The sequence below is a fragment of the Pezoporus occidentalis genome, unplaced genomic scaffold (assembly GCF_034315485.1).
Source record: "Pezoporus occidentalis ecotype Australia unplaced genomic scaffold, CSIRO_AGI_Poc_V1 ctg10, whole genome shotgun sequence".
In the NCBI taxonomy this organism is placed as follows: domain Eukaryota; kingdom Metazoa; phylum Chordata; class Aves; order Psittaciformes; family Psittacidae; genus Pezoporus; species Pezoporus occidentalis.
This window is the reverse complement of record NW_026912779.1, coordinates 8,899,696-8,921,191: the sequence shown is the minus strand read 5'-3', so window position 1 is coordinate 8,921,191 and position 21,496 is coordinate 8,899,696. Positions and strand designations below refer to the sequence as shown.

At 40.7% G+C, this 21,496-nt stretch overlaps 1 protein-coding gene across 1 annotated transcript in view; it reads right to left on the bottom strand.

Moving 5' to 3' along the window:
* PCSK2 (proprotein convertase subtilisin/kexin type 2) overlaps positions 1-21,496 on the bottom strand; it is a 108,557-nt gene that overhangs the window by 33,027 nt on the left and 54,034 nt on the right. The window contains exons 5-6 of the mRNA XM_062610990.1: positions 19,641-19,678; positions 890-966 (exon numbers count right to left, since the gene is read on the bottom strand). Of these exons, the coding sequence (XP_062466974.1) occupies positions 890-966; positions 19,641-19,678 (115 nt within the window). The remainder of the gene's footprint in view (positions 1-889; positions 967-19,640; positions 19,679-21,496) is intronic.

The following is a 21,496-nucleotide window of genomic DNA, read 5'->3' as shown; positions in this document are numbered from 1 at the left end:
CAAATGTGCTTCTGTTCCATTCTAAGAAAAAAATGAGTTTAAGGAAACAAAAAAGAAGTCACACTTTCTAAAATCTGAAGCCTTTTCTTTAGGGCCATTTTATTTATACCATAACTTAAGGACCAGACTTTCTCTTCCTGGAAACTGCCTAAGGTCAGAACACATGGAAGGAGGACTGAGTCCTCATAAGTCATCATGCATTCAGGAGAAATAACACAAGAAGCACAGCAACACTGCTGCTTCCAGGTTTATAAACACAATAGAACAGGTTCCCAGTTGGTGTACATGGACTTTAACTCCTCCAGTAGCTAGAAATATCTCAGAATCAGCCCTGAAATGCTACCCATGCACACTGTCCTTAAATCAAGGTGAAAGACAGATGATTCAGAGCTTTACGTAAGGTCTAATTGTTTTTTAAACTGGTCATTCTATGTCATGCTGTTCTCTGCCTCTTGGTCTACAACTGGATGAAAGGACCTTTTTCCCCCAAAGCCTTTTCCTGTCTCCAGCTTGCTCCCTTTAAAATTAGCTAGGTATGATACCGCCTCAGACACAGCAGATGGGAAACCAATCTATAAAGACTTGTGTTACTGTAATGTCAGAGGATAGCTGACAGAAAAAGGTATACGACTATCACCCACTCAAAAAATACAAATATATACTCTTCTGAAGAAGCAGCAGCTTCATTTATGAAGCCTAAAATGGTTATTCAGCGCTATTTAGAGGTTACATAAGAAAATTAAGTCATAAGTAACCTCTAATTTTCAAGCAGTAGTGAGACTGCACCTTCTGTTCTGGCAACCGTTGAATTCAGCAGAAAATACTAGCAAATGCTTAGAATCTCTTAAGCAAACCAAAGTGAAGAGCAGGCTGATCAAAATCCACCTACCTGTTAAACCAGTCATCTGTATAGCGGGGGTAGGGGAAGGGATCGTTACTGCTGAAGTCGTAGCTGGCTTTGGCATTCTGCAGAACACAAAGAAGTTCAGTAAGTCAGCAGGAAAACAGATATGCAGGGCAAAGCGGAACACAAACTGAAGGGGGAGCTGAGACTCATTAGGGAACTGTTCTCTTCATCCTGTGAGATGCACCTGGACACAAACCGGTGCCTGCTGTGCTGGGCCGTTTCCCACACCAGCAAGTCTGGGGAATGATGCTTTCTGGAGAGCAAAGCATCCTGTGGACGACTAATACTTCCAAACAGTGTGGCTAACTGCAAGGTGGTTTCAGAGCTCAGATTAGTACTCAGGGACTGCTCACCGACACTTATAAGAGTATATAGGTGTTAACACTAGTTGGTATGCCAGGAAAAAGGTTAAATCCTATTTTCCAAATGGTGTAAGTGACCAGGCGCTTGGGTTTTCCATCAGAGAATTCTTTTAGAAAAACTCACTTTCAGCCCGATTCAGTCAAAACTGTGCCATTTCTAAAAACATTTCAATACCTAAGAATGTAAATTTCCCAAAATCCAGATGTGAAAACTGCATTAATGGTCAGCATATCCGCCTGAAAATCTCTTTGCATAATTTCTTGTCTTTTACTTGTCTGAACAGCTTCATAAATGTGGCTCTCAGGCACTTTTGAAAATGCTATATACCATGTCTCTGCTTTTCATATAAATCTAAACCATTCCGGAATGTGCTGTATCAGCACAGTTAAGGACACTCAGCAACTTTTTGATGCTATATCTGAGAAGGAAATGGAAAGTTTCAGAAAGTCAAGTGCCATCTTTTTTCTTCTCTCTTAATGAAAAAATAAATGAGGGTGACTGAAAATTAAGCTTTTAAAAATATTTAGAAGCTTCCTCTCAAGTGCATGTTCACAGAGTTTATATTTTAATAAACACCATACTCAAGGAACATAATTATGTTAATTCTTAACTAATGTGTACTCGTATTCTTTTTAAGATTTGGCTGAGCATGCTATTGAAGATAAATTGAGACTTGTGGCTGAATAGCTTTACTCCTAAAAACATTCCCCTTCAGCAGATTCTCAGTTCCTGGGGTACAGGAATAGACAGTCCATTGGTATCACCAAAGTCCTTGGGTTTTGCATTCAAAACCCCTAACTCCCAAAAACTTGTGCCAGAATGAAACAGACACAACGCTGTCCTTGATCCTTGGAGAACGAAACTAAGTCTCTTTGTGTGATTCTTTGGTGATTGCTTCAGAAAACCTGGTTGCTTATATTCAGCAAAGGTAATAAATAATTCTGCAGCATTTCAATGGAGCAGAGTTTTACAGCATGGATATCGCATGGCTGTTCTTGATCTCAGATATAGCTGAATCCCTTTCTGAGTATCCTTATTAACCCCTCTATATTTCCAAACTAAGGCCCTGATTTTCTGCCTGAAGACGCCTTCCAATAATGTCAGCTATAGCCACAAATTCTCAGTGCTCATAAGTCTCTGTGCCCAGGTGTATGTTTAATTTACCTCTTTTAATTACCACAACTGCTTACACAGCACTTTGAACAGCACAGATTCATACGGGCTAAGAGTAACCAGAACACGACTTTTCAGCAAGAGAAAGAAGTGGAACTGGACAGTGGTCTACACATTATGAACAGCACAGAGAAGGTGGATGGTGAGTTATTATTTGCTACTTCTCATATACAACAACTATTGGGAATCCATAGAAATGACCAAAGGGGAGATTTAGAAGCTGCAGAAAACAAGTAGTTTTCAACAGAACATGTAATGAGTTACAAAATTCATTGACCCTTAGCAATACAGAAGTTAAAGGCCTGAATGAAATCAAAATGTGGTTAGACAAATTGGAGATACATCCAGCAGGGGTATTAGATGCTTCCTCCTTCTCCAACAGTCCATAAAACAGTGAATGCTAGAAACTGGAGGCCATAATCAGGTAGATACCACACAGACTTGGTGACCATGATGCACAAAAAGCATCCTCTACTGGCTGCTGCCAGAGGCAGGATCATGAGCTGGTTTGGGTTGGAAAGGACCTTAAGATCATAAAATTACAACTCCCCTGCCATAGGCAAGGATGCCTCACCCTAGACCACGTCACTCAAGGCTCTGTCCAATGTGGCCTTGAACATTGCCAGGGATGGAGCATTTACCACTTCTTTGGGCAACCCATTCCAGTGCCTCACCACCCTCTCAGTAAAGAACTTCCTTATATCTAACCTGAACTTCCTGTTTAAGTTTAAACCCCTTATTCCCTTGTCCTATCACTACAGTCCCTGATGAAGAGTCCTTCTCTGGCACCCTTGTAGGCTCCCTTCAGATGCTGGAAGGCTGCTATGAGTTCTCCATGCAGCCTTTTCTTCCCCAGGCTGAACAGGCCAACTTTCTAGACTGTCTGTAAAAAAAAAATTGAGCCAGTCAACAGAAGATCCAGTCCTGTTCTTTATTAATAAGTGCAGTATCTACTCCTAGCAAGGAGAAGCAGGAGAATCACATCTTCTGGTAAAGTCAAAATAGCAATGATGACTGAGTAATTTCATTAGCAGATAAAACTTACCCTGTCACAGAGTCTGGCTTGGCAACCTTTGGAGAGAAATGCATTTCAATCACTTTCTCACTTTCTTAGATTAAAGAAATTTTCTTAAACTATTGCCTTGGACTAGACCTGGCCTGGAAACTATGCAGGCTGCAAATAACTAAGCTTAGTTCCAGTGGCTCTTGATCACTTCTTTCAGGTAGGTATGGTCTAACTCAGTTCTAAATGTAATTAGTTCAATATATTGCCAGTTTCTTGTTCAGTCAGAACTTCTGTTTTCACTCTAAGAACATTGTATAGATAAGAATTTAATCTCAGGCATAGGTCAGCTGTGGGGTTTTTTCCCATCTGGAAGAAATAGTCTTACATAAATAGACCCTAAGTTCAAACTGGGTCTGGTGATGCTGGTTTTTCAGGACATCATTAGATGTGCCAGCACCTCGTGGTAGCTATCAAGGGCTCCTGACCCTAGAATTCCCTTGTGCAAAAATTATGACCAGTAAAGCCCTTCTAGCTGTACAGAGGTACCACTCGTGTCCAGAGAAGTGCCAGGCAAAGGGATTCCAGTATGAATGATTCAGGCACTCTATACAGCAGACTGCAGCTCTGCTGTACATCCCATGTAATCAAATGTCAGCTTACGGAGAGGTTGCTGTAGGCAGGCTATAAACAAAGTTGTGCAGCACTCTCCCACAACCTGTAGCTCTTATTTGCCTGATTTTGGATCACTGCACTCAAAGGAAAAAGATATATAATGTAGCAGGAACCATGCTTGCAAAACAGGCAAAATTAAGAAGAATTCTTGGAAAGAAAACAACTGCTGACTGCAAAATTTGTCTTCATTAGGGTCTTTGAGAAAAGACAGCGAGTTTCAGCTTCATGAAGGAATATTCCGCCCACACTATGGAAGCAGTGGAATGGGTAATGAAACGGCAGCGACAAGTACAAATGGTCTGCTTCAAGTTCCTAATTTAAACATCAAATCCCCAAATATCTAAACCTCAGCCTTTTAAAATATATATTTTTTATTTTTTTTTAAAGCATAAACCAGTGACAAATTGAATCAAGTTTCAAAACTGAACCTAAAAGAAAACTGCTTCGGTGCATAGTTACAATATTTAATCTGTCATGAGTTTTGGGAAGTGAATATTAAAATCTGTGGTTTGCCATTCTCCTCCACAGGCTGGGCTCCCCCGCAGACAGCAAGAGGGAATTCATTGCTAACATGGAGATTTAATAAGGGAAGGAACACAGGAGGCAGCAACCAAAACCAGTGCAGATGAGGATCCGCAACAGCACACTGAAATGAAAACATTCTGCTTTTCAATTCAGACGATTCTGTTTCCAGCTTTAATACCAAACCGGCAGTTACTTAGACTTGAAGTGTCTAATATTTGGTTGTCAGTGTCAAAGGTAGTTGCCTGGCCTTCTTTTCCAGGGAGCAACTCAAGCCACCAGTTTTAGGCATATAGGTTAGTCTAGCCTTAGACTACTCATATAGTAGAGATGAATCCTATCAGGCATGCTCAATCAAAAACAGTTCATTGCTCAAAAGTGATCTGAACTTGATGTTTGTCAATCACCAGCCATGCAATTACTTATACACATTGTGTATTATATAATAAAAATACTTTTACAGAGAGGAATGGTATTTTATTTTAAGGCATATCTGTATTTTTACTTTCTAACCTCTAACTCAAATAAGATGCTAACAGAAGAGTAATGGATCAGATGATGAGATGCTTTCAATCATTTACCAAGTAATGGCTTGCTTACCACAGCATGAATAGATTACTTTTGCTTGTGTATAGAATTCTGCTTTCCTTAAAAATTAGCTCAGACTGGCATTTCCCAAAGAACTGCCCTGTACTTTTTAAAACACATGCAGTAAAATCTTCTAAAACATTCAATATGTAAAATATGGCAATAACAATAAATCAGTTGTCCCATGCGCTGCTCAGATCTGTAATAAAATTATGTACCTTGAATAATGCAGCAAGCCCATAAATTCTTACATGGCTTTACAAGCCTCTGAAGTGTAATTCACATATACTTCTCTTTTTCTCCCTAACTCAAGATATGTGCCTATGCTCCCCTGCTAGTCCAGGAGACAAACAATTAAAGACGCATGTCCTGATAGTCACAGTCTGATTCTGTTCGTGATGTTACAGCAGTGATGAAAATAGCCCAGAGATTTGTACCTTCTAAAAGAAGAGAAACATTTATAAGATGGGTGGCACCTGGTCCTGCAATCTTCAGGCAACTGCAAATCCTCAGGGATGTGAGGCAGAAAGATAACTTTTGCTTGTTTGATTTCTGTACTGATCTGAAGAGCAAAGCAAACCCCTGGGCTCAAATTACAACATACAGCATCTCAGAGAAACTGTACTAAAATAACACCGAACATGATGTGGTTGCAAAATGAAATTCAGCTTTGTACACACAAGCTTAAGAAAAGGGAATATGCTCACCAGGAGGCAAAAAGGGAGGCAACATGATATTTTGCTTGGGAGAGGTGCTATAAGGCTTAAAAGTCGTTAATGAAAAACAGAAGCGCTGTGTTAAGTCAGCAGTCGTAGAGTAAGCCTTCTCCTCTCTGCAGGGAAGCATGCTGCTCTAGTTTGTTTTGGCCTGTGGTTTGTTTGTTTGGGGTTTTTTTAATGGAAATAAAAAACCCCTGCAACTGCTTAAATATCTCTGCCTCTACATGAACTAATTTATATGTCCTAAATAACAAGACCTTGGCGACATCGAGAATATATCCACAAAGTAATGGGCTGCATTCAAAAATATTAACCTTAAAGAGCAAATTCACTGTCAGCTCCCTCCAGGAACGAATGCCTTTTACCCAGTTCTTACAGGTACATCATAAAAGTAGTCAGCCAGACAACACCAGCCAGATCTTGAATAATGAATAAGCAGCATCACTTTTTCAGCCTCCAAATAATACATCAGAGCATCACCTGAAACAGATGGAGCAGAGAAGTGTGCTGGGTCTGAATAATACCTGAGGTCCCCATGAGCCCTCCTGGTATTCCGGTTTCAGAGGCCTTGCTTGGCCACAGAAGGAGCACATAGAGAGCACACAGCAATGGTGGTTTCATGTTGTAGTTATCAGTGAAAAAGCTCATACTTGAATTTCCTCAACACTCATCAAGCATCTGGGCTTAGGTCAAAAGACCAAAAAAGGATAAACTGGCTACAAACAACAGGTGACAACCATTTAACTTAGAACAGTAAAAATAGGTAAGATAACTGGCAGTAACAACTTTAATAATCCAGTTTGTTAGAACTATAGAGAGACACTTACTGGCTGTCCCACCTCTGACATAACTTCTTATTTTGCAAAGCTGAAACGTTTTCACTGACCAGGTTTGAAACCAAACAAAAAATGCAGCTGAAAAAAACCCACCGAGACTCATGCCAGCATTTATATTTATCTTCATTAAGGTGGCCTTATTTTTAAAGCTGCAGTTATGAAGACAAATCGCTTCACTGAGATAGTTTTACACTGAGCTCTGCTTCTACACTAAACAGATTTCCTTTTTCAAGTAACTGATGATCCTCTGTACATATCACTTGGCGCTATAATGGCACACAACCTCTTATTTTGCTTTTTTCCCTATTAATTTCCTTCCTCCTTCCCCCGCAGACAGAATCAGAAAACAAACATGAGTTACATCGCTGGCTGGTACACAAAGATCTTCAAAGAGAAAAGCTGTGGCTAAACCAACTTCATATTTCACATGAGGATGAAGCTCCTAGGCAGCGCAGCAGTGATGTGTACCATGCCAGTAGACCTAAGCACAGACTTTTCAAGCTTCAAAGAACAGAAGAAATTATCAATTCCATTCTTAAGCACCAAGACTGTTGAATGCTTTCCCAGTAAACAAAATGAAAATCCAAATGCATTCAGCTAAATGTCATCTAACCCTCTGTGGCTGTCTGCTAACACTTGGCTCAGAGGTATAGAGTCAAACTGGACAAAAAAAACAACCCAAGAATCACAAAAAGCCAGAGACAATTTAGGCTGGGCAGGATGTTTAAGAAGTAGAGAATTATTTTCTTCTTAATAACATTTTATTTATAAGCTAGCTTATTGAAATACCCCCCATTTCCGCTCCCCTGTGTCTTCACCTGACGTAGGAAAAAGCGTTAAGAAATGGAGGCAGGCATGAGACTTTATTAAAAAGCAAGCGGCCAGATGAACTTGTGCCTATAATAAAGAAGCTGCTTCACAATTCACCTCTTGGCATTAGTGTGCTCCACAATTTTCAGGTTGACGTGGAGGAAACCTAAAGCACATCACCAACTGTTAATTACGTAGAGGCAGAGCTCTGAAGGCAAAAGCAAGTTAACTGAAAAACAAACCCAACCTATTTCTGCTCAGCCAAACATTCCTTAATTTTCAGAGAAGGTGTATAAGTATCTTTATGCTATACCTACAAAATACTAAACGTGTACTGAATGTTCATAGGGAAGCACACTGCTAAGACAATTCAATTAATACAATCAAAATAAATTAAGCAACTAGTTACTGTTAAATATATCAGAGCACGGACCAAGTTAAACCTTCAAAGCTTTAGACTGTGGAATGAATTTCTTGATTTCTTTAATTCTGGGAGGGGGCAGGAGGGAAGGAAAAACCTGGCGTCAGTGTGACTACAGATGTTTGAGCAATTGGATTATTTTATCATAATAGCAAATACAAATTGTGCAATGACTTTTTACTGAAAAATAGCATGAACACACATTTCATCTAGCTTTAGTGTTCCATTAAAATCCTGGCCCACATTCCCTTTCCAATACATGGATTTCCCCCCCCCCCCCCCATACTTTTATTCTGTATTAGTGTGACCTACTAAAGCTGGAGAGTGGAGAGTAATAGAGGTATAAAGCTGGCAGCAGAGAAATGAGGTTCAGGTCCACTATTCTTAGTTATACTCCCGTAAGGAATAACTGGCAAGTTTGCCAGTACATCAAATATGAGTCGGGTGTTGAGCTGCAGTAAAGGTTGTGTTTGCAGTGGTCTGATGGCAGACAGCACTTTCAGCCTCTTGGAGGGATGAGCTAAAATAGAAGGGGAGCTAAACCCTCTTGCTCTTGTCAATGAGCCCCATCCAAAGTCTACCAAAATTTGCCCATGGGCTCTCCCAGCAAACACAGCAGGCAGGATTCAGATTATACCCAGCACAAAGGTCTCTTGAGGGGCACTTAGTAGATCAGACAATTTTCCCCATCAGTATAAGAGAATCTTTAGCCCAGTTTGCAGTACAAACTCAGCAGTCATTCAAATCCAGTCATTTAGCATGACACGGTCTGTGTAAAGACTGCTGGGAGAGAAAGCATTTCCCTGCTGCTGGGGTGGCTGGCAGGCGTTCGCACCCACATTGCTCTCTGTGACCCCTGAGGCATCACAGTCAGAGTTGTTAAAAACTGATCACTTATCTGCAATGCTCACAGCAAAGTGCAGGAATACTGCACCTGTGGTTATAATGGCACTCATAAGACAAATCTAGCAGGATATTACACATGATCACTTCAACAGGTCACACCAGCCTACTGTTAACAAAACAGAGGGAAAACAAAGCGGTTTAGATGGTTTGAGGAGTCAGCTACCACAGACAGATGTGGTTCATTGTGGTTATGGAGAGAAGACAGGAAGAGATATCTGGAGGATACAGCGGGGCTGAAAGTAAGGACAGATGAGACAGAGAAGTGGTTGGGTGTTTCCTTCTTTTGAAAGGTTTCCCAGTTGACAAGAGAAGAAACCATTAACAGCTCCTCAACTGGTGTTTCACCTAAATTGCATGGATATGGAAGATGAATAGACACATAGAAAGGACATTGTAACCGAATCAAAAGGAGGTGAAGATTTCAGGAAAGAAACTCAAAAAACCATAATGCAAAATACTATCTACATTTCTTTAGTCACAAAAAGCAAACACAGGTTGATCTACGTGCCTTAGAGTTAAAAGGTCTTGCAGATCTATTCTGTCTTACTCCAGTTGTGTGCTGACCTCATTAGCATAGTTTGACAGCTTCCCAGGGGAGTGTTAAAAACGCAACTAAAATCTGTCAAGACATGCTGGGTTCTCACGGATTTTAGTAGACCAATGCTATTGCATTAATTAAAAAGTTTGCCTTGTTTATTCTGTGTGAAATCACCAAAACCAGTGGGCAGCTAAATCCAAGATTTCAGGGGCAGGGGGTAGGATCTTCAGCCCAGAGATGCTCATGGAAATCCACACATATTACACTTTTCAAGTATTTATGCTTTTAAATAGCACATGATCATTCCAGGTTCTTCTCTTAAAGATTAGTATACTTGATCACAGCTGATGTTTTCACAGTAATTTAAGCAATGTCCAGACATCATTAACTGACTGAAAGATTCACAATTACTTCAGTCAGACACAGTATCACTGTTGACTAATTCTGCAACTGAGTTACGTGCCACTGAATTAAAGTGATTTAGTTTCTCACAAGAAGTGATTCTAAAAAACAAGGGCTAGGATTGCAATTATGAAGTCCTCGAAGACAGCACAACCTTTGTGCTTTCCTTCACACACACTGAGAGATTCACCTTCTTTAATAAAATCCAGACCCCAACTGGCCCTGCACAGCATTTCCAATGATCCACCATTTACATCAAAGCTTATGAGTAAGCAATAAGGGCAGCACATGGAAAAAGTGACTGAGGTATGGACTACCATATCCATTTAACTTTCCCCAAACAACAGATACACAACACTGGAAGTGGCTGAAGTTCCACCAAATACAAGCTCCTGTTTTACAACAAAACATGGTACCCTGGGCAGTCATGTTTCCACAGCTCATGGTATCATTATCTGCCCAGTTGAAGCAAGGGAGTCTGCCTCATACTGCGATGATTTAAAAAAGAAAGGAATACACAGCAAAGCCAACATGAGAAACCTGTTATTTATATAAGCTGCCAAATTTGTGATTGCTCTGAATTTAATGGGAAAACTACCAGTGACTTCAACAAAGCCAACATTTTATTAGACATTGTGCACTACTACTCTGTTCCCCTGTAAGAGATGTTCATTATGTTTATTGCTTCTGCTGGCAATGCAACAGAAATGAAGAACATGATATTTAAATCGAAGTAATTTGAAACATGGCAGGTGTTTTAAAGTATCAACCACCACCATAGCTACTGAGAAGTAGAACGTTAACATGGAGAACACAAATGCATATAACTAAAATCAAACAATGCAAAGCAAACAACCATGTCAAGATGAAGAGCCGGGACATAAAAAATTGAATTAATTTCGAACTAACCAAATTAATTCAGAGACACAGTGAAAGAGAGGTGTTTAAGGTATTGGAGATCATCTGCATCTTCATCTACTCTGTTGAGGTTATTACGGTTCTGCAGAAGAAAGCGGACTTCTTGTGCCTCCCTGCTCTTGTCTCCTACAAGTTCGGCATATCCGCAGGGCTTGGCCAAAACCCTCCTTTTAAAATCAGTTGCATGCTCACTAATTAACAGTGGGTTTGAAACTCTCCTTGCTAAAATCACCACCGGGCCTGAAAGTCTTTACTTCTGTCAAATTTTGATGCAGCTTTGTGCTACACTAGTGTTCCCCACATGCACCATCTAATTCAGCCTTCCCTGGTGACACCTTGGTAGCCAAAATGTAACTACAGTATGAACTTTAATTAAATTCCATTTCGATGCTGATGGATACTAAGGGATTTCAACACTGGTTTATGGCCTAAACAGTATGAGCAGCTGAAATAATTATTCTTTGAAAACTAGAAAATCAATGGAAAAATCTTTAAACCTGTTTTTGCCTTTTCCAACCCAAAACGTGGTGTTTTCACTTTAATGGAACAGAAGCTTTTTATTTCATTGTGTTGAACTTGGTTTAAAAGTACATGGCGTGCACTGCTCAAGGGCACTGTGTATCTGACCCTGTTCTCCCAAGTGGACCATATACCAGAGTGGGATTTTGTTGCTGCTGGTTTAATTGTGTTCTAGAAGTCAAATACTTAAAAGGAGTTTGAACTGATCCAAAATAAAACCATTTCACTTTTATTTTCCCATGAACACTTTATAAAACACTGCTTTTCACTAGTAAAAATATTGTTCTAATGAAAGATTTCTGGCCAGTTCCGAAAGTTAACTGGTCTGCAGAAAGGGAAGTAATAAAACACCCAAAACAATGCAATGCCAGGTCCCTCCACGGTAAACGGTGAGGAATAAATATTTCCTCTACTTTTCTTGCCCAAATGAAAAAGGAAAATGTTTCAAAACAAATTTACTTGGAGAAACCCTGGAGAGAGGCACAAGCCAATCTCAAAAGCACCAGCCAGAACTGATGCATAAACATCCTTATTTCCTCTCTTTCACTCCTGTGCATTTCTCATTTCAGCAATCTTAATTTACTTTCCATGGATGATGCCTTAAATGAAAATTAATACCACTGCTTAATGATTAAGGTGATTAGCCACCTTGCACTTTCTCAGTGTGCAGCTGATTAATTAAGTACATTGATTATAGAGAAAAATAAATGCTGTGGACAATGTGTTGTCTTCAGCTTGCAAAGCAAGTTGTCTTTGGCACCATCTTACATGGCCTGTACTCCAGGCATGCATTTAACTTGAAGATTATTCCTTTCAGGTTGTTCTAATACAGAATAAAGCTGGAAATGTGGAGGACCATGATGATGATCACAGACTGAGCACCTCTCCTATGAAGACAGGCTGAGACAGTTGGGGTTGTTCAGCCTGAATAAGACAAGGCTCCAGGGAGACCTTAGAGCAGCTTGCCAGTGCCTAAAGGGGGTCTACAAGAAAGCTGAAGAGGGACTTTTTACAAGGTATGTAGTGACAGGACAAAGGGAAATGACTTAAAGCTAGAAGAGGGTAGATTTAGATTAGATATAAGGAAGGTGAGGGTGCTGAGGCACTGGCACAAGGTGACCAGAGAAGCTGTGGCTGCTCCATCCCTGGCAGTGTTCAAGGCCAGGTTGTGCAACCTAGTCTAGTGGAAGGTGCCCCTGCCTGTGGCAGGGGATTTGGAACTGGATGATCTCTAATGTCCCTTCCAACCCAAACCATTCTATAAAACTTTTTGCAGCATTCACTGCTCTGAAAACAGGCAAATGCAACTACAATGCATTGGTACCTTTCTGATTCCAAAGGAATTTATTTTGAGGGTATTTTATAGCCAGGAAAAATCAGTGCATCCCCTGAAGAGGCCAACATCAGTAGAGCCATGCCAACTCCAGTGGTATAGATGATGCTAAGCACCAAGAACTTGCAGAAGCAGTCAGGGTCCAGATCTTTCATAACAGGCTTTAGCAAACTCGTTAGCATAACATCTTTCAGTGTGAGAAAACCAGCTTTCAGCTACAAACACACCTCTGTATGTGACACAAATCATCTCTCCTTAAGGGAACCATACCTCTTTCACAGGTTGCAGCCTCCCTTGCAGAAAAAGCCTCTGGCCATATGAAATAATCCAGAGAAGAAATAGTCTCTAAATTCTTTTTGCTGTTCCATCATTTTAATTGAGTTGAAAGCTAGAAGGCTGTAATCTATGATTACAGAACATTTTTATCTTTCACCATGTAAGAAGATACGGACATCTCCTTTACATAGAACCATGGCTTCTCTACCCCATTAGTGGTGCTCATATAGAGCAGCTGTAAGGCAGAGAAGAGGGACTGTACAGTTAGACTTTGGTACACGAGCACCACTGTGACAGGCACCTTCAAAAACAGGTACTGTTGGGAGCATGGAAGGATTTTTTTCAGGACCCCATTAAGGTTTTCCAGATGTGAAGCATTTTCTGTAAGTGACAAACCCAGTACACAGAGAACTTTATTTGCCTGCCTGATCTTACCAGAGAAGGCATCATCTCATTTTCAGCCTTTCATGTGTTCAGAGAAAAAAAAAAACAACCCAGATTGCACAAAACAGAGGGATGAGCCCAGAAGATGATTCTGCACACAGTAACATAAAAAAACAGCCAAGACTGAAACAGAGAACTTCATTCTCTTCCCTGTAAATTGTAATGTATGCCGGTGAAACTTCATTGTCTTCCATGTTCTCACTGATCATCTTCTAAATGCTAAAACAAGCCCCTTAGCTGCCAGAAGCCATCTGAGCAGCACAAACAGCACAACAGAAGGCCATCGCTTTCAGCTGCTAAGGCGGCAGTCAACCTGGCATTTAAATGCTTGATCCATCCTTCTATCCTGGCAAAAGAGAGGTTTCATTTTGTCTCAACTATCTCTTGATGAAATTTCTGCCACAATCTGCTTTAAGAGCATCCATCAAGCAGTGCACTTACTGAATTCTCAATGTTAGGAGAAGGATGCTTTGTGAATTTATCCCAGGTTTTGGTTAATAATTTTTAATTGTTATGCTAGTGATCATTTCAGAAAACCTATTAGCAAAAAGCCCAACTCCATAAAAAACAAGGGAAACAAACCAACCCAAAACCCAATTAGTGATGTGTTCAAACATCTGAAACAGCTTATTCTGTTCTTTTCTATTTGCTAATGTGTTAATTCAACACTGCAATTAAAAACTGGTACTAGCAACAATGGCCAGCATGCAGAGTTTGCCCAGAAAGTAACTTTGATGTATTAGCAGTAAGGGTTTATTGAAATTAAGTGTCTACTGCCTGTGTTCAATAACGCTTTGAAACACAGTAAGAAAGGGCAGTGCAACTGTCTCAGGCTCTTTTGAAAATCATGTCATAGGACTCAGATCTCATAAAGCTAACTGAAATCATTCACTGATGCCACGCACATATGAACCTGACTCTGCTAAGGTTTGGCTTTACGTTCCCTGTGGATCCCTTGGGCTGATATTGATGACAGTGCAGAGACACTGGGAGCTTTTCAAGGTCTTCAAGAGGGTCTCCAACAAATTTCAGTCTTGGAGGGGTAATGTTTTTCTCGCCACCAGTTACATGTGAACTCTGTTTGACTTGGGCAATTACGTCAGCTGGGACTTTGTGGGGCAGCTCATCAGGGTCAAAGCAGTATGGTTCAACAGCTGTCAGTGGAGCTTTGTCAACTTACAAACCCCCACAATTAGGCCCCAGTGATTTTAGTGGAGATACTGATGATTTATATTGGTAAATCATTGAGATCAGGTTCATGGCCTCCAGAACAATTTGCAGGTCCTTACAGTAGTGTGCAGGGAGGCCAAGGCATACTCGGAAATCCATGCTAATGAAGGAAACACAGGCTTTCTAAAAGAAAGAAGATCCTCGATGCTGTTGCTAAGCTTCGCTACACATATTGCAGTGTATAATTTATCACCTGTACTACTTCTTATTCCTTTTGTGGCTATGAAGATTATTCAATGATGTTTTTGTTCCTCCAGCAAACAATGGAAATTGCAGCTCATAACAGAAATAGAACATCTCCCTGCTTCACTACTTATGTGATAATTATTCCAAAAATATGCTCCTGTTTGCCTCTCAGAAAGGCAGAGGGAGCTGTTATCATATTAGCTGGTGACAAGTAACCAAAAGTTGTGAGAGAGAGACTGCTTTGTGTTTAGAGATGTCACCAAAGTGGAAAGAGAAGACAGATAAGAGCACCTGCTGTTCGCGTTTGAGTATGAAATGGTAGATGACAGAAAACTTCCATTTATCCTAGAGTAACTCCAGAAATTCTTCCCTCATTCCTCACATACAGCCTTTTTTGCTCAGCACATCCTCTCCTGAGTACAGCTTGAGTGATGGCTGGTAAGGACCTTGGAAGATGGAAGATAAAGTGGTACCATAGACACATGCTACGGGAAAGACAGACAGTTAAGAGGAAGGACAGCAATGAAGTGCTGCTAGGATGACTGCATGTTTGTTCATGCACGTGTTGCATCTGTGTAGTTCCACAGATTTCAGAATCTTTTTTCTTATCCAAATATGTTACGTTACCATATATTGCTGCATGACTTTCATTTAACGTTTGCCAGTACTTTGTATACCTACTCACGCAGTCACCTCTGGGTTTCCTACAGTAAATGTTTGTGGTATTCTCTCTCCCTTCCCAATTTTTTTGAAACAAGCTTTCAGCTTTGCTCAGAGTTCAGACACTGAAAACAGCAATTCCTTACTCCTGACCCGAGCCTCTTGGTGGCATCCTGATTTTCCTCACTACTGCTAATCAGGAACAAATGCACTTACATGAGACGATCAGCTCCCTGCTGCCATAAATGGGATAATGCAGCCACACTGACCTTCACCAGCAGACACTGGCCAAGTATAAAAGTACCACCATATGAGATCAGGTTATGTTTCTCTTCTTGGCACATCCAGTCGCCATTTGCTCTCTTAGCTTTTTCTTGAGAACAATGTACTGATATTTGTAATGTACACCCCCCACAGCTGCTGTTCTCCTCTCTTATTAGACATATATAATGTGCAGCCCTTGTAACTTCATTTTTCTTTCTCACTCAGATGCTGCACCTCAGAAAAGTCGGTCCTGAAAATTGCTGGCTTTGTACGTACAGTCTGAGCTGAAAGAAAACCATGAAGTACATTAGGCTTCAGCTTTTTAATTATCAGTTCATAATGAAGGGTTCTCTTTGTGGGGAAAGAAATAATTTCCCTAAGGCTGAACCTCTGCAGGGTTTCCAAGGCTTGGAAGAAAATATTGATTGTTTGACAATGAGACTCTCTGCATTCACAGCAGAATGGAAAATTCCAGCTTTGCCATAACCCCTTGATCCCAGAAAAGCAAGTAGCTATACTGCAGCAAGCTGGGAGGGGGTGCTGGGAGAGCAGTTCATCCAGGCCGTGAGCAGTCGCACTCCCTTCCATGTATATAAAATGCATTAAAAAGAGAAATGGAGATTGAAGCAGTAAAACTCAGAAACAGGAAAAAAATATATGGATGGAAGTGCACTCCATGCAATAGGTCATAGTTCAGCAATTTTTAGAAGAAAATACAAATTGTTTTTTTTCTTTAGAAAGGTTTTTTTTTTCCCTGACCCTCCATTTTGTCTAAGTGCTAACTCCCATTAAACTATTCAAGCAAGAAAACCAGCAAGTCAAAAACATAAAAACCAAATTAAGCTGAGTAACCAATGCCAAGTTTTTATACTTGAAAATGCTCAAGTGCCAAAAACACCACCTTTGAGAGACTTTCTAATTGCTCCCAATTTCCCAAGCAAGATGCACAGGCACTGCCAGGATATGCAGGCGTTTACACACTTGAGAAACATAAGCTGTAAGCTTTTAATTTCCTAAAAATAATGTAATTTAAGAGAAGGCTGTCCCAAAGTGCAAATGTCGTGAAACACCAAACGTGGTATAGGAATTGTACAAAGGTGCCTGCAATTGCTATGCCAGCCCGGAGTGAGTTAACAACTCATCCATGAAGAGACCCAGGCCATTGCATTTTTATGTCCAAACTGATCTTTCCTTCAGCTGGATTTAAGTCTGTGCCTTTAATTCATGCCCAAATTACTACCTACTGGGAAAGAAGGCCCCTGTGGTCTCTGAGACACAGTAGATGCTGTCAGAGCAGGATCTCCTAGGGCTGAAGGAGGTCAGTGCAGCCTTGCAGCAAGAGGAGCAGAGGCAGAGTGCAGGTGACCCAAGCCCCACAACCGCTGCGTGGTCCTTGGGCCACAGAGAGATGGCAGAATTTAGCAGCAGGAGCTGGAATTCACCTTGCCCTTCATCAGATGCCTCTCAGACACAGCAACAGCAGCCAGCTCTGTGTGAGGAGGTGCCAGCACCTCTCACCGGTTACCAAATTTTACTTATCTTGCATATAATGTGTGAATTTATCAGTGCGTTGCTTCCTGTATCCTCTGGTATATCCAGCACAGAATTAAAAGTGAACCTTATGCAGTAAAGATGAACTACATACACACTCAAGCTATTTCTTTTTCTTTCCCCCAGTGCTGTGACAGCCTAGAACTACAGATTTCACAGACAGCTCCTACTTTTCTTTCTGTAAAAAAAGCCCATTGGGGTGGTATCTCCTTTAAGAAAGTGATCTTTCAGATGGGGTTTCTGCTGCTCCTTTAAATGACTGCCTTACCAAGCACCTGAGCTTCAGCCTTTTCTCCCCTGTGTCTGGCTATTGATCTGCCCTGAACAAAATATGCCTAATTCTACATTTTACATTGGCCAATCGTCTTTTGTCCCTCTTGATCCTGATCATTGCTCCACTACTGGACACCTCCTTGCTTGGACAAAGTCCTTCCTACACAAACCTTTTCAGATTGTCATCTCCAGATCAGTTTCCTCCCAAGTCCTTCATGACTTCCATTAAAGGTCTGTTGACCCCATGCCCTGACAGCTTTTCTTCTCCTATTTTCATACCCGTGCTTCTTTTCTGAACTCTCAGATTTGTCTCCAGCTCTGCTGTTTTCTGATTTCTAGAATCATGTCTGTGCATTGCCATTCTCTGTTTCATTTGCCATGATTTCCAAAAACCTGACCATTGCCATTCATAAAACAATACATTTCTGCTAAGCCTGACAAATATTTATCCATCAAGCAGAAAACATTGTTAGAATTAAAAGAGAAAACACTGTATTAGTGAGAAATCTATTTTAGGTCTCCGGGCATAATCCTAAATTTCACTGTAAACAACAGCAGTGTTCCTATTTGACATTGTATTGGGTATGATGTACAGGCTTTCTGCTTCTTTAGCTGAAACATGACTTTTAGAACCAGAATATTCCCACATACTTTGCCCATGCCTGCTGCTGAAAAGTGAGTAAAAAGTGCATGCTTTGACCACATCATACAACAGAAGACAGGCACAGAGCACAATTTCTGCAAAGAAAAGGGCTGCCTTTTACAAACTTCTTTATTTGTATGAACCTATGGAAACATCCTACTGAGTTATTCCACTGGGAGATAATTTTGCAGTTAGGGCACAGGGTTTAATTAGCTGCTCTCAAGTAATTAAGCCAGTTCATAAGAAGTGAAACTGGCTATCCTGCACTTCACCTCTGCGGTCAGCTACTTCCCAAATTCCTTGAGCAATGTAAATGCCTTCAAGATCCATTTATTCTCTACCAAATGTGCTTTGCTACTTGCAACAACAAATAAATTCTCATCCTGTTTGTTATTATTTTCCAAATGGCACGTACATAAAAATAACTCACAAAATTATATTACAGAATGGTTTGGGTTGGAAGGGACCTGAAAAATCATCTAGTTCCAACCCCCTGCCATGAGCATGGACACCTTCCACTAGACAAGGTTGCTTCAAGCCCTGTCCAGCCTGGCCTTGAACACTTCCAGGGATGGGACATCACATTTCAGAGCTGTTCTATCTGAATGGCTCTTGTTTTTACCAAATTTCCAGTTGTCTTCATTCTTCATTTAGTTGCAGTTGCAAACTAAACCATACTGCTCAGCTGAAGAACCCTGGGCTTCCTCAGGAAGTCAGAGGCTGCAGGAGAATAGCAAGACCTAAAGCAGAGATACGGCAACCCCTCCAGTAGTGAGCTACCGTTTCTTCATGCCCACTGCCCAACAGAGTGCCACAAGCACACTGGGAGAGCAGTGCACCCCAAAGGCAACTGACAGCCCCTGGGTACTGGGAACCCTTGTAGATGCCTGGAGACAGGAGTGATAGTGCCAGCAGGGAGCTGGTAAGAGCCTGGAATAATTAAGGAAGGTTAAAATCCTTTAGTTCAAAGGTCTGAGTTAGTTTTAAGGAACAATCAGTTGGCACAGCATGTGCTGAGAATACACAATCTGCTCTGTACACGCTTTGAAGCACTGGATCAAATCACCTGTTATGAAGGAATTCAGCTGTTCTGAGAGAATTCAAAGGCTAATACATGCCTTGCCACAGCCCACAGCTCCTTGCCCCTCCAAGTGACAGGTGCATTCTGCATCTTAATAGCAGGATTTACAGCCAATTCCCAGGTTACTTATTTCTGTCCTAAATCCAATACCGCAAGCTGCAGCTTATTTAATGTGAGGCAGCACTGTCATTTCTCCACAGCAAGCCTTGTCACCTTTCCATCCCTGGTACATACAGGCAGTCCCATTTTTAGTCTGCTTCTCTCAATACGAATGTATCATCTGTGAAATAAGCCGTTCAGCTATACTGTTGTTCCACTCACTGTTATAAATTTTGTAGCAGAGGGACTATAACAGTAAGAAAATCCACATTTTACAGAAAAAAGTCAGCATGTACTTACGTAGTTTGATGCAAGATCAGGGTGCAGATAATCAATTCCTGCAATAAGATAACGACAGAACAGAAAGCAAAGGTTAAGAGCTTCAGAAAAGATTTTCCAATGGTCACAGAAGAAAACAAGATTCCTTTGCCACCATAGCAAAATAATCATAGTGAATAATGCAACCGACTGAAATGAGATTCCAGTTCTTAAATGTGGGCTTGTATACTGGTGTACCATTTCAGAGGCACTCCCAGCTAGGAATTTCCAATCACTTATGTCAAAATCTAGGTGCCAATTGAAAAGGTGAGCTCAGTGACAAGATTTATTGACCTGCTTTGTGGACTAGATAATTTTCACTTATTTAGTTTAAATCACAATTTACCTTTATACAAGTTCTATCAACTCAAAGGATACCCAGACTAACAAGATCAATAACAACTGGATCGGTACGGGGTATAAAAAGGAGCATTTTTAACCAGTGAAAAGTGTAAAATAAGTAGACAGAAAATTACCTAAACTAATCTTGGGGAGATCACTAAGACAAGCACGTTGGATTATGTGTTTTTAAAAGATAATTTTTAATGTTGTTTTAGAACATTTTAGCAAATATCTGAGCATAGGCTTCACAACTTGGTAGAGTGCCAAAGACTGCGACAGGCAGTGATGCAGAATATACTCATTCTAATCCACAGTTTCTTTCTACATATGGCAAATATACAAATCCCAGGGTATAGCATAACAGAAGCAGCAGATCTATACTCTGATGGGATAAGCTGACCTATTACATATCCAGTTAAATTATACACAGAATAGCCACCAATCTCATGTTACATTTTGATCATTACTCTGCCCCATGTCTGCAGCCAACACGCTAACACATGCTCCATTTTATCTGCAAGGACAATGTTGGATTATGGTGGTTATTCCAATCAATGATTACATCCCACTATGTAGAATCTTCAGCACTAGAGTTGCTGGAAGAGACCCAGGTATCTGTGGAGAGCCTTACTGATCCAAATGGTAGACGAGACAACAAAGGTCTCAGTGAAGAATCATGTTATTCAGGCGCTCCTCCAGAGCTACTGGAAGCGAATATAACGCAAACTCTCCCACCTCTCTAAAAGCTGAATCTTATGGGCCAACAGCTTTATTTGACCTGACACTCAAATAGTTTGTCATTGTCTCTATTACACTCATGCTCAGCTATTCTGAAAGCTAAGTCCTGCCTCTGTGGGATCACTGAAACTGTGATTTCTCACAACATCACTTGAGAGATGATCCCTCACGCGAGACTGATCTCTCATGAATATACAGATACCTGAGTCTACTTTCTTACTTCCACAAAAAACTTGTCTTAGGAGTAAGCAGATGAGGACAGATCTCAGTTGACCCTAGAAAACGTAAGCGGATCCAGGCATTTTATTTATTTATTTTTTAAATTATTCAGTCACCATGAAAGGAAAATATTCAAAATTTAGCCCAAAGAAAAGTGCTGAGAGACTACAGAGATTTCCTGTACTTCAGGAAGGAACCCAGAAGTACAACAGCTGTGATTTCAAGTGTACCTTTTACCTTCACCTTCCCTGAACTCAGCCTCAAATCAGTAATATATTTAATATGCAGGTCTTTATTGACATTGAGCATAAAAGTGTTTAATTATTTCAGCTGTCAAGTACGACTCTGAGAATAATGTAACCCAGAAAATGTTTTCTTAAGCACTTTTTGCACAGCAATTACATCCTCCAGTCAATGCCTCCAGAAGTCAAGGGGAGTCTTTCATTTGGCTTAACGGCCATTATAGTGTGCCCTGGAAGACATCTGAGTGATAATTGCAAACTATTTTTAATGCTTGGATATCCATGCTTCAGCATCCC